Source organism: Tursiops truncatus, chromosome 9 (genome assembly GCF_011762595.2).
Source record: "Tursiops truncatus isolate mTurTru1 chromosome 9, mTurTru1.mat.Y, whole genome shotgun sequence".
Lineage (NCBI taxonomy): Eukaryota > Metazoa > Chordata > Mammalia > Artiodactyla > Delphinidae > Tursiops > Tursiops truncatus.
The window spans coordinates 67,448,038-67,462,757 of NC_047042.1; the positions used below are offsets into that span (position 1 = coordinate 67,448,038).

The following is a 14,720-nucleotide window of genomic DNA, read 5'->3' on the forward strand; positions in this document are numbered from 1 at the left end:
GACACTGGAACTCACCACAAAAGAGACCACACATCAAAAGACAAAGGAGAAGCCACAATGGGATGGTAGGAGGGGCAAAATCACAATAAAATCAAATCCTATAACTGCTGGGTGACCGACGCACAAACTAGAGAACAAATATACCACAGAACTCCACCCAGTGGAGTGAAGGTTCTGAGCCCCAAGTCAGACTTACCAACCTGGGGGTCTGGCAATGGGAGGAGGAATTTCCAGAAAATCAGACTTTGAAGGCTAGCGGAATTTGATTGCAGGCCTTTGACAGGACTGGGGGAAACAGAGACTCCAATCTTGGAGGGCACACACAAAGTAGTGTGTGCATCAGGACCCAGGGGAAGGAGCAGTGACCTCATAGGAGACTGAACCAGACCTAACTGCTAGTGTTGGAGGGTCTCCTGCAGAGGTGGGGAGTGCCTGTGGCTAACCACAAGGACAAGGACACTGGCAGCAAAAGTTGTGGGAAGGACTCCTTGGTATGAGCCTTCCCAGAATCCACCATCAGCACCAAAAAAGAGCTGTAGCCTCCAGTGGTGGGTCACCTCATGCCAAAACAACACGGAGGGAACTCAGTCCCACCCATCAGCAGACAAGAGGATTAAAATTTTACTGACCTTTACCCACCAGAGCAACACCCAGCTCTACCCACCACCAGTCCCTCCCATCAGGAAGCTTGCACGAGCCTCTTAGATAGCCTAATCCACCAAAGGGCAGACAGCAGAAGCAAGAAGAACTACAATTCTGCAGCCTGTGGAACAAAAACCAAATTCACAGAAAGACAGACAAAATGAAAAGGCAGAGGAATATGTACCAGATGAAGGAACATGATAAAACCCCAGAAAAACAACGAAATGAAGTGGAGAAAGGCAACCTTCCAGAAAAAGAATTCAGAATAATGATAGTGAAGATGATCCAGGACCTACGAAAAACAATGGAGGCAAAGATCAAGAAGATGCAAGAAATATTTAACAGAGACAAAGAAGAATTAAAGAACAAACAAACAGAGATGAACAAACAATAACTGAAATGATAAATACACTAGAAGGAATCAACAGCAGAATAACTGAGGCAGAAGAATGGATAAGTGACCTGGAAGACAGAATGGTGGAATTCACTGCCACAGAACAATAAAGAAAAAAGAATGAAAAGAAATGAAGACAGCCTAAGAGACCTCTGGGACAACATTAAACAAAACAACATTCACATTATAGGGGTCTCAAAAGGAGAAGAGAGAGAGAAAGGACCCGAGAAAATATTTGAAGAGACTATAGTTGAAAACTTCCCTAACATGGGAAAGGAAATAGCCACCCAAGGCCAGGAAGCACAAAGAGTCCCAGGCAGGATAAAGCTAAGGAGAAAGTTGCCAAGACACATAGTAATCAAACTGAAAAAAATTAAAGACAAAGAAAAATTATGGAAAGCAACAAGGGAAAAATGACAAATAACATACAAAGGAACTCTCATAAGGTTAACAGCTGATTCCTCAGAAGAAACTCTACAAGCCAGAAGGGAGTGGCAGGGCATATTTAAAGTGAGGAAAGGGAAGAAGCTACAACCAAGATTACTCTACGCGGCAAGAATCCCATTCAGATTCGACAGAGAAATCAAAAGCTTTACAGACAAGCAAAAGCTAAGAGAATTCAACACCACCAAACCAGCTCTACAACAAATGCTAAAGGAACTTCTCTAAGTGGGAAACACAAGAGAAGAAAAGGACCTACAAAAACAAACCCATAACAATTAAGAAAATGGTAATAGGAACATACATATCAATAATTACCTTAAATGTAAATGGATTAAATGCTCCAACCAAAAGACACAGCCTCACTGAATGGATACAAAAACAAGACCCATATATATGCTGTCTACAAGAGACCCACTTCAGACCTAGGGACAGCTACAGACTGAAAGTGAGGAGTAGGAAAAAGATATTCCATGCAAATGTAAATCAAAAGAAAGCTGGAGTAGCAATACTCATACCAGATAAAATGGACTTTAAAATAAAGAATGTTATAAGACACAAGGAAGGACACTGCATAATGATCAAGGGATCAATCCAAGGAGAGCATATAACAATTATAAATATATATGCACCGAACATAGGAGCACATCAATACATAAGGCAAATGCTAACAGCTATAAAAGAGGAAATCAGTGGTAACACAATAATAGTGGGGAATTCTAACACCTCACTTACACCAATGGGCAATCATCCAGAGAGAAAATTAGTCAGGAAATACAAGCTTTAAATGACACAACAGACCACATAGATTTAATTGATATTTATAGGATATTGCATCCAAAAACAGCAGATTACACTTGCTTCTCAAGTGCACATGGAACATTTTCTAGGATAGATCAGATCTTGGGTCACAAATCAAACCCTGGTAAATTTAAGAAAACTGAAATCGTATCAGGCATCTTATCCAACCACAACACTATGAGATTAGAAATATATTACAGGGGAAAGAAATGTAAAAAACACAAACACATGGAGGATAAACAACGTGTTACTAAATAACCAGGGGATCACTGAAGAAATCAAAGAGGAAATCAAAAATTACCTAGAGACAAATGACAACAAAAACGCAATGATCCAAAACCTATAGGATGCAGCCAAAGCAGTTCTAAGACAGAATTTTATAGCAATACAATCCTACCTCAAGAAACAAGAAAAATCTCAAATAAACAAACTAACTTTATACCTAAAGGAACTAGAGAAAGAATAACAAACAAAACCCAAAGTTAGTAGAAGGAAGGAAATCATAAAGGTCAGAGCAGAAATAAATGAAATAGAAACAAAGAAAACAATAGCAAAGATCAAAACAACTAAAAGCTGGTTCTTTGAGAAAATAAACAAAATTGCTAAACCTTTAGCTAGACTCATCAAGAAGAAGAGGGAGAGGACTCAAATCAATAAAGTTAGAAATGAAAAAGGAGAGTTACAATGGACACCGCAGAAATACAAAGCTTCCTAAGAGACTACTACAAGCAACTCTATGCCAATAAAATGAACAACCTGGAAGAAATGGACAAATTCTTAAAAAGGTATAAACTTGGAAGACTGAACCAGGAAGATACAAAATATGAACAGACCAATCACCAGTAAAGAAATTGAAACCGTGATAAAATCTTTCAACAAACAAAAGTCCAGGACCAGATGGCTTCACAGGTGAATTCTATCATTTAGAGAAGCGCTAACACCCATCCTTCTCAAGCTCTTCCAAAAAATTGCAGACAAAGGAACACTCCCAAACTCATTCTACAAGGCCAGCATCACCCTGATACCAAAACCAGACAAAGATAATATAAAAAGAGAAAATTGTAGATCAATAGCAGTGATGAATATAGATGCAAAAATCCACAACAAAATACTAGCAAACAGAATCCAACAGCACATTAAAAGGATCACACACCATGATCAAGTGGGATTTATCCCATGGATGCAAGGATTCTTCAATAGACAAAAATCAATCAATGTGATACACCATATTAACAAATTGAAGGAAAAAACCATATGATCATCTCAATAGATGCAGAAGAAGCTGCTGACAAAATTCAACACCCATTTATGATAAAAACTCTCCAGAAAGTAGGCATAGAGGGAACCTACCTCAACATAATAAAGGCCATATACAACAAACCCACAGCAAACATCATTCTCAATGGTCAAAAACTGAAAGTATTTCCTCTAAGGTCAGGAAGCTAGACAAGGATGTACACTCTCGCCACTATTATACAACACAGTGTTAGAAGTCGTAGCCATGGCAATCAGAGAAGAAAAAAAAATAAAACGAATACAAATTGGAAAAGAAGAAGTAAAACTGTCACTGTTTGCAGATGACATGATACTATACATGGATAATCCTAAAGATGCCACCATAAAATTACTAGACCTAATCAATGAATCTGGTAAAGTTGCAGGATACAAAATTAATGCACAGAAATCTCTTGCATTCCTATATTCTAACAACAAAAGATCAGAAAGAGAAATTAAAGAAACAATCCCATTCACTATTACAACAAAAAGAATAAAATACCTAGGAATAAACCTACCTAAGGAAGTCAAAGACCTGTACTCAGAAAACTATAAGACACTGATGAAAGAACTCAAAGATGACACAAACAGATGGAGAGATATACCCTGTTCTTGGATTGGAAGAATCAATATTGTGAAAATGACTATACTACCCAAAGCAATCTATAGATTCAATGCAATCCCTATCAAATTACCACTGGCAATTTTTACAGAACTAGAACAAAAGTCTTAAATTTTGAATGGAGATACAAAAGATCCCGAATAGCCAAAGCAGTCTTGAGGGAAAAAAAACGTAGCTGGAGGAATGAGACTCCCTGACTTCAGACCTACAAAGCTACAGTAATCAAGGCAATATGGTACTGGCACAAAACCAGAAATATATATCAATGGAACAGGATAGAAAGCCCAGAGATAAACCCATGCACCTATGGTCAACTAATCTATGACAAAGGAGGCAAGGATATACAATGGAGAAAAGACAGTCTCTTCAATAAGTGGTGCTGGGAAAACTGGACAGCTACATGTAAAAGAATGAAATTAGAACACTCCCTAATACCATACACAAAAATAAACTCAAAATGGATTAAACACCTAAATGTAAGAGCAGACACTATAAAACTCTTAGAGGAAAAGATAGGAAGAACACTCTTTGACATAAATCACAGCAAGATCTTTTTTGACCCATTCCTAGAGTATACAGAAATAAAAAACAAAAAGAAACAAATGGGATCTAATGAAACGTAAAAGCTTTTGCACAGCAAAAGAAACTATAAACAAGATGAAAAGACAACCCTCAGAATGGGAGAAAATATTTGTAAACAAATCAATGGACAAAGGGTTAATCTCCAAAATATATAAACAGCTCATGCAGCACAATATTAAAAAAACAAACAACCCAATCCAAAAATGGGCAGAAGACCTAAATAAACATCTCTCCAAAGAACACATACAGATGTCCAAGAGGCATATGAAAAGCTGCTCAACATCCCTAATTACTAGAGAAATGCAAATCAAAACTACAATGAGGTATCACCTCACAGCAGTTAGTATGGGCATCATCAGAAAATCTACAAACAACAAATGCTGGAGAGGGTGTGGAGAAAAGGGAACCCTCTTGCACTGTTGGTGGGACTGTAAATTGATACAGCCACTATGGACAACAGTATGGAGGTTCCTTAAAAAACTAAAAATAGAATTACCATATGACCCAGCAATTCTACTACTGGGCATATGCCCAGAGAAAACCATAATTCAAAAAGACACATGCACCCTAATGTTCTTTGCAGCACTATTTACAATAGCCAGGTCATGGAAACAACCTAAATGCCCACTGAAAGACGAATGGATACAGAAGATGTGGTACATATATACAATGGAATATTACTCAGCCATAAAGAAGAATGAAATTGGGTCATTTGTAGAGAGGTGTATGGGCCTAGAGACTGTCATACAGAGTGAAGTAAGTCAGAAAGAGAAAAACAAATATCATATATTAACGCATATATGTGGAATCTAGAAAAATCGTACAGATGAACCTGTTTGTAAGGCAGCAATAGAGACACAGATATAGAGAACAAACATATGGACACCAAGGGGGTGACAGTGTGGGGCGGTGGTGGGATGAATTGGGAGATTGGGATTGACATGTATACACTGATGTGTATAAAATAGATAACTAATAAGAACCTGCTGTATAAAAAAATAAAATTCATTAAAAAAAGAAAGAAAATTCACTGCTATGTTCACACATATAGAAATATAAAATTTGACTTTTATGTGATTTCCTTTTATAGCAAGCAGAAAATTCATCAATATTCATTGTAATCAGTTACTTTTGGGTGCTGGCAAAGAACATGGCCACAATAGAAATGTATTAATGTCATCTACGTGGAAGTAGGGATGGTAAAGGGAAAGGCTAATGTCTTTCATAGAGCAAAAGAATTACTAACAGAAGTTCCCTCTGAATTTTCTAAGCGATCATCAGATATCTTTAATACACAATCCAGTGACATCAAGTAGTAATATGCACTGAAAAACACTTCTAGACAACAATCTTAAAGGATACTAACAAAATATATTTCTCAAACTAGAAATCTGAGCTAAAGTCATACGTTAGTGAATCCATATTATGATGCGATAGGACATTTTCTATCATTGGGCAATGATGATATATTCAAGAGGTTTGGCACAGAGATCTTCCATGGAGACAAATTCATAAACTTAGAAATCATTTACTTTACTCACATTTATCTTATTTTTTTGACCAATTTGTTTTCTTCTGATTATAAGGTAATAAAAATTTGTTGCAGACCTTTAAGAATATAGCGAAGTACAAAGGTATAAAAAAGAATTGACCATAATCATAACAACTGGCACAATTAACATAATACTGTGTATTCTCTTCTTTATTTTCATGTATTCACCTAAAACAATATCATGAACATGATGTTATTAAAATTCTTCACAAATATAGATTTTTAACAACTGCATAACAGTTCATCCTCTGGAGGAAACATACTTTAATTGTAGTCTTATTTTAGGTTGCTGAGGATGTTCATTAAAACTTTTCTAGTGCTTCCCTGGTGGCACAGTGGTGAGAGTCCGCCTGTCAATGCAGGGGACACGGGTTCGTGGCCCGGTCAGGGAAGATCTCACATGCCGCGGAGTGGCTAGGCCCATGAGCCATGGCTGATGGGCCTGCGTGTCCAGAGCCTGTGCTCCGCAAGGGGAGAGGCCACAACAGTGAGAGGCCCGCGTACCGCAAAAAAAAACCAAACTTTTCTATATACATAATCAAAAGATTTTATATATATATATATATATTTAAATATATTATTAAATTTTTAGTAAACATCCTCAGCAATGTAAAATAGGAGTACATTAAATAAATTATATATTTATATATGTGTGTGTGTACATATATATATATATATATATATAAAATATATGCTCATTTTACTAAATAATCATTTACGATGAATTCAGAGGAGAGGAAATTCATCCTTTTATACATGAGGAAATGTAGACCCATACAGTTATGTGACTGATGAGGTCCAAAACTAAGGTTATCTAATTTTCTGTTATACTCTATCCATGTTCATAAAGGAGTCTACTAGTTTATTTCCATAATGTCATCCTCTACAAGTTAAAAGCACAGATGTTGGATCTCATTCTGTTGTGATGCATTCTATTACTATAACTTAACATTGGTATCTTTAAATTCATAATCCATTATTCATCTTTCACTCATAAAACTCTTTAATTCCCTCTCCAGCCTACATATAGTGGCAATAAACCAAATCAGAAAAGCAAATTCAAATATTAAGAAATACATAGGAAATATTAAAACAAACTAGGAAAAAAAAAGTAAGACATTCTTTTCTTATTTTTCACTAGATTACAAGTAAAAATCTATTCAAATATGGAAAAAGCTCCATTGTGATTACCCATAGGCAACAATTTAAAATAAACTGAGGAGATGCTATGATATAGTATAATTATAATTCAAAGAGTTAAAGCATATTAAACAGATTTGGATACAATTCTGAAGTTATTTGGGAGAGATATGAAGGGCTGATTTTTAGATAGGATGTTTACTTTCTGGAAAAGTGCATTCCCTGCTTCCAAGGGGAGAAGTGAATCAACAATCCAGAAAGCCTGAAACTGAACTGACCTTCCACAGACAATCTCCAAATATATTGATGGATAAGCCAAAAAATCCAACTGAGAATTATTGGAAAAATGTAACAACTTTCAAGTGTACATGCAGTGTAAGATTCAAGATTATTCTGTTTTTTTTAGAATTGTAAAACTTGAGTTTTTATTTCTGGGAATTATAAAAATATTAAAATAATTTAATTATTCAGATAACCATTAATTAATAAAAAATAAGAAATCTCTATACTCAAACATCACAACTTAGCTTTAAATAAAAATTGTAGGTCTTTAATTCAATTTTTTCCCCTCTGTCCTTTTAAAACTTATTTGGGAGCATCATTATTAATTATTTTTCCTAGTCATAAATGTTATTGGAACATAAAACATGAGAGCTCACTGTAAGGGTAAAAATGTATGTACTAAAACTCATCAAATACAGTAGGTTTAGTATATGATGTGACAAATGTTTTCCTTCATCCTAGTACAGGTTCTTCATCTAATTTTGACAAGTAAAAACAATATGAATTAAGTGAATGGAAATTTATATTTAGTCCAACTTATGAACCAAAAGCCATTCTGCATCTATATATTTATATCCATTTAAAAAAAAAAGAAAACAACCACTAAATTTCAAAATGGTTTTGTGTCTCTGACTCATATTACTGGTTCAAGTTAAAATTAATGAGTAGATTTCTTTTAAAAACTTGATGTAAACCAATGGCATTAAAGTCCTGCACAGAATGTATTTGTCAGTGTTTTGCATATCATAGTTTCTTACTGTAATAAACACAATGAAATTGGCCTTCCCACATGGTTCTCACTTTTTATTTTTATTTTTTTAAGATATAAGTGACAGAGGATATTTCCATATGTGATATATTTTCAACTTTCATGTGTCTACTTACACTTCAGTGGTTCATAATACTATTATTAAGTACAGAGCAGGAAAGACAGCCCAGAAAGAACTACACAATAGATATGATACTGCAGGTTATGTGCAATTCCCAATATTCTGGCTATCAACCTTATCATTTTTCTCTCCCAAATAAGAAAGCATCTGGAATACGAGTGACTGACAATTATACAATTATATAGGTAAGATTGCACTAGCTTTATATACTAATAAAGAAAAAGCAAACCAATCTCAAACTTTAGTACTTTATTATTAGTAATTATTTACCCCACACCCCACAACTAATAACAAAACAACAACATTTTTAACACTTCATTTCAGAGTCACTACCTTACCAATTAAAACCCAAACTAAAGTTAACATTTTAATGTGGACTTGGACAATATGCTACATTTAATAGATTTAATCCTATTGATTAGAGAGACATAAAACTGCTTTTAGGTGATTTATTTTCACTTTCAAGTTGCTACTAAGCTTCTTCATGACAGTCACTTCTACTATACTCTCTAAGTGATCTACAACATTTCCAATCTGTTCATTCCATCTTTGATATACCCTACAACGATTAAATTGTATTTTTATAATAAGTACTACTCAAAAGCAAGAAAGACCTTAGATGTTTTTCTTATCATCACTGCAGCTAGAAAAAAGAAGTAGGGGTCATCACCTAAAGTTCCCTTCCACTTACGCACAACACTTATCCAACCTCAAGTCTCTTGCTATACTTTTAGCCAAAAGTGAGTCAAGTGACTGCTTCTCCTGTGACAATAATAGTGGTCCCTCATGATAGGTGAAGGAAATTGTTTTATAGAGACCACCAACATTTAGTTTTAGACAAAAGGATGTGGATAACTTTTTTTGCAAACCTATCTAAAGGTGCTCAGTGTTAACTTCTACATACATACAAGTATGGCTACATCTAGATGTAGGAAAATCTAATGGGTTGAAGATCCAAGTTTTTAAAGAGACATAGGTGACCAGAAATCAGGTGCAGTTTCCATTAACTAAAATATTCTTCACTTTATATAATGATTTGTTGCAGGGGTTCATAAATAGAGAATTTCTGTACGTATTCAAAAATGAAAAAAATTATAATATATGAATTTAGTCACATATTTTATGGAATGTAAACATGGTATAAGGAATGTGGGCATTTCTGTTATAAATTAAAAGCTGAAAAATGTTAGTTACCAATATGATTTCTATTATACATGAGTTTTTAACTAATTACTTAGAAAATTGATGTCTATAGGTCTTTTACACATTATTTCTGTTAAACACTAACTAAAAACATAAAGTACAAAGCATTTATGTGAGGAAAAAACAACCGTTGCCACTGGGATCAGGTAGTCAGCTGAAAGCATCTTTTGGCACTTTATTGAGTTGTCGAAGTTCTTTTCTAGATACACACACACACACACACACACACACACACACACACATACACCCATTGACAGCTTACATTATCTATATGATATTTAAAAGGAAATTTTCAAATATAAACTGTTCCACTATAAAATTCACGACTACTCTTGGCTGGGCTACCTGAGCAACCTGTGTGACATACTTTTGTTCCTACATTTGAAATCCAATCATAGCAGTAATAAGAAGACTTACCGGCCCAAACGAATTACTGTCAAAACTGTGTCCATGATGATCACCTTCAACCCAGATGTGACCACGGGGGACTTTGACATAGCGGTTTTTGTGTCCCATAGTTCTAGAAATAAACAGCATAACCATTGAGAAAAGATCAGAAAAGACAGAGATCAAACAGTTAAGCATACAAATTCAGGAAAGGTAAAAATACTACTGTAAAGATGCAACGGATTATTATAGGTTACATGTAAGGCTACTCTTGAATTTTCTTTTTAAATAAGATGTGGTTAAGACCCTGTAAACCTAGCCACAGTATTTTTTTTCATGTTTCTGTAGGTAGGAATTTTGTGCTTAAACAAGATGCGCTAGTACCAGATAATGGTTTGCTACTTAATTCATAATATCCTATGTTTTTATAAAACTCAATAAGCCTCAACAAAATGCAGATCTATTTTATTTCTGACATCTGCTTTTACCTCAATGGTCAACTTGGCCAGCTGCAATCTTCATTTTTTTAGTCAAATAAACTTCTCAAACCAACTGAGAGAATTTTCATAACCTCCTAATACTTTAAAATTCAGAATATATAAGAAAAGAAAAACCCTAGATGATCTCTTGTCAAATATAAGCTATCAAAGTCAACTGAAAATTTTTGGTTAGCACCATTCAATTTCATAAATAATTCTTTTTTTTTTAATTTTTGGCTGCGTTGGGTCTTCGTTGCTGTGTGAGAGCATTCTCTAGCTGCAGTGAGCGGGGCCTACTCTTTGTTGTGCTACGTCGGCTTCTCATTGTGGTGGCTTCTCTTGTTGCAGAACATGGGCTCTAGGTGCGCAGGGCTCTGTAGTCGTGGCTCGTGGGCTCTAGAGCACAGGCTCAGTAGTTGTGGCGCACAGGTTTAGTGGTTCCATGGCATGTGGGATCTTCCTGGACCAGGGATTGAACCCATATCCCTGCATTGGCAGGCATATTCTCAACCACTGCGCCACCAGGGAAATCCCATAAATCATTCTTGAAAATGAGAAACTTTTCAACAATTTTGAAGACAATATTTAGAGAGCAATGATCGACGATATACATTTAGTGGAACATTCTGTCTTCTTAAGGCTGACAAGGGAACCAAGTAAGGAGAGGCTCTCTCATACTGTGTTGGTGGCAATGTAAAATGATACAACTTTTTTCCTATTTTGCCATTGGGGGCCCATTTTTGTCAAATTTATTAATAGACTAAAATGTATGTGCCTTTTGACCTAGTTATTTTACTGATAGAAATCCATTCCAAAGAAATAATCAGAAATATGGACAAATATTTATTACCAGAGATGTTCAACACAGGCCTTTTGTAACAACAACAACAACAAAAATCTTTCTAAATAATCAACAAGAGATTGGTTACATAAAGTATAATATAACTAATTAAATAAACGGGATGGAATTAGATTAAATATTATCCCAAGTCTATAATAATAAATTCTTTTCAGGGAAGAGACTATTTTTTTCTTCTTTCATTCCCCAAAGAATTCCAGACAATGTCTAGCTTCTCAATAAATAATATTTGAATGAATAAATGTCACGCCCAAGTCTACAGACTTAACCCCAGAGACTGAGCTTTATACACTGTTCTTTGAGGTGGAGTCCCAATCAGACCATTTCTGTTGTATATATGCAGAAGAATACATAAAAAAGGAAAACTGTACATAAGTTGGTGCTATAGAAATTGAAACTATTCACTGTCTAGAATGGTTTTTAATTTTCAAGATAATTTCAGTGTTGAATTGCTTTGCTTTAGATCACTAAATCATTCATGCAAGGTGTTGTGACCATTAGAAGCCCACAGTAAGTAAATGACTGCTGTTTATTTTTAATTACTACTGGGAAGAAGAGTTGCAGCTTTTTAAAGAAAAGCAGAGGGCTTCCCTGGTGGCGCAGTGGTTGAGAGTCCACTTGCTAATGCAGGGGACACGGGTTCGTGCCCCAGTCCGGGAAGATCCCACATGCCCCGGCTGGGCCCGTGAGCCATGGCCGCTGAGCCTGCACGTCCGGAGCCTGTGCTCTGCAACGAGAGAGGCCACAACGGTGAGAGGCCCACGTACCGCAAAAAGAAAAAAAAAAAAAAGAAATGCAGAAACAAGTTGAATACATCATACTGTCATGTAAATGTTCCTCAATTAAAATCAGTCAATTAGTTGTTGACATCACTAGTTATTTTATCATGAGATTCCTTCTAAGAACTAATATCCCACATATTAATGATGGGGAGAAGACCCTTTTACTTAATTGTTGGCAAGGCACATTCCCCTAGTAAGTCCAAATATTTGTTTACTTTATTAAGCTGGCTAGTTTGGCTAAGTACTTAGAAAGGAAACAACTACCTATTTTGTCTCCTCAAATAACCATTCAAGCAGAAATATGAAATAAAACCGATCATTTCTGCAATTAAATGGTAGGTTCTAAGTCAAGCATATTCTTCTGGAAAATGAATCTGATATAAAACTCAGATTCAGTTTCAATGTCATATAAACCAAGGAGTCAAGATACTTGTGATAGAAAATAACAGTATCATAAAATTACCAGTGACAATTGCACATTTCCTTGCATTGACTATCTTATTTAAAACTTTTAAATACATCCAACTTCCCAACATTTTCTAGCCCCTTGCAATGCTTTATTTTTCTTCATTGCACCCACTAACACGATACCTACTTCCTAGTTTATTGGTTTATTGCCTATCTTTCGCCCACTAGAACGTAAATTTTGGAACTTTGTGTTTCATATTCACGAGAGTATTCCCAGAGCGCAAAAGAATGCACCATACAAAGTGCTCAATAAACATTTGTTAAATGAATGACCAAATGAATGTATAACTGAAGAATGAAAAACACTTTCACAAAGGTTGAATAATACAGAAGAAAGTGCATAGATTCTGGAAACAGACTAAACCAGTTTTAATCTTTATGCAGTTACAAGTAATCTTGTGCAAATTACTTAGTTTCTATCTCCATTTGTCTACCTTTGAAATGGGATGGATTAGACATGCCCTAACTGGATTGAGATGCAGGTTAGTAGTTAGATGAGAATATAATGGAGAAGTTGTTATAGAGCATGGTCTCTGCAATCAGCCTATCTTGGCTTTGATGTCTGACTTAACACTTCCAAGTTTATGTAATCTTGGACAAGTTGATAAAACTCAAGCGTCGGTTTCCTCATTTGCAGAATGGGGCAAATAATAGTACCTAAGTCAAAGTGGTTCTATGGATAAAAGTGGCATGTATTAAACACTTGATAAATGGATTCTCTTACAGTTGAGACTTTTTAAGCAAAGCACTCAATCTAGTTCTTATGTACAGTAAGAACTCAGTAAGCCATAGTTATTATTGCTATTATCTTCCTTTGTCCACTGTTTTCTTTCATTTTATAATTCAGAATGTGTTCAGCCTCTACTGTCTATTAGCATCAGTCTTTTAAAATTACCTGCGTTATGCTTCAATAATTTCTTTCCCTCACATTTGCACTGGGGCTATAGATTATCTTTAATGGTACAGTGAATCTTATTTTTCTTTCATTCTTATGCCCTTCTGGGATATTCTAAAACTTACATGTGAAAACACAATCTACCTGTTTGTACATATGCAAGCATGCAGAGAGTAGCAGGTGAAAGCACAATCTATTTGTTTTCACTTACTAATCACTTACATATTTGAATGTTGCTATGCTAACATAGCACCTAGACACTAGACAGGGCGTGAAATAACTCTTTGAGCTGTAGAACCCTGCTAAAATTCATGCCATATACACATATTTAATTTCTCAGGCTTCAATCTAACTTAAAAAAAAATAACCCAAAGTAGCTTTAAAAAATATGACGTTAAAATATTGAGCTGGTTCCTTTTAGGACTGCCAAAGAAATATAATACTTCTAATAGAATCTCTCTAGAGAAGGAATTTTAAATAGCTTTGTGCTCCTGAATTCACATAAAAGAAAGACAAGGTAATCTTTTAGGCGATTTAACAGTTAAGTGAGGTGTCAGCCTACAAGGTTGTATGTATCTATGGCTTGCAAATAATTTTGGTTTTGACTGTCAAAAATGAGTTCTGTAGGGTATTCTAACTACTTGTCTACAAAAAGGCATTTTTAGTACTAGCTTTACCAAGTTACCTAGGTCTTATAAATGGAATGAAGAATGATTTTTTCCCAATTTGACTTGACCTTGAAAACAATGGTTTATTTTTTCTTTTTTAGGTCTCAATGTTTTGAGTGTCATCAGTTGAATACAAAATTGTCTATGTAATCCTTGATGTCACAAGAAGGAAACAAATTCATATTTAAAGTATTTCCCAAATACACACACATTCTTAATGTAGGTAATTAGTATTAATAATTCATAATTGATTAAGGTGTTTTTATTTATTTATTTTTCAAACCATTCTATTGAATTTTTTTCATTGTCCAAAGTAGTGGCTGCCCTGAAGGTGTTTACTGGGCACTCCCTGGATCCT

At 35.1% G+C, this 14,720-nt stretch overlaps 1 protein-coding gene across 2 annotated transcripts in view; it reads right to left on the bottom strand.

The window, feature by feature from the left end:
- The window catches only part of IMMP2L (inner mitochondrial membrane peptidase subunit 2), a 905,154-nt gene that overhangs the window by 187,798 nt on the left and 702,636 nt on the right, over positions 1 to 14,720 (bottom strand). For both annotated transcript variants that reach the window (XM_019925347.3, XM_073809839.1), the window contains one exon: positions 10,242 to 10,344. In XM_019925347.3, coding sequence (XP_019780906.1) covers positions 10,242 to 10,344 — 103 coding nt within the window. The remainder of the gene's footprint in view (positions 1 to 10,241; positions 10,345 to 14,720) is intronic.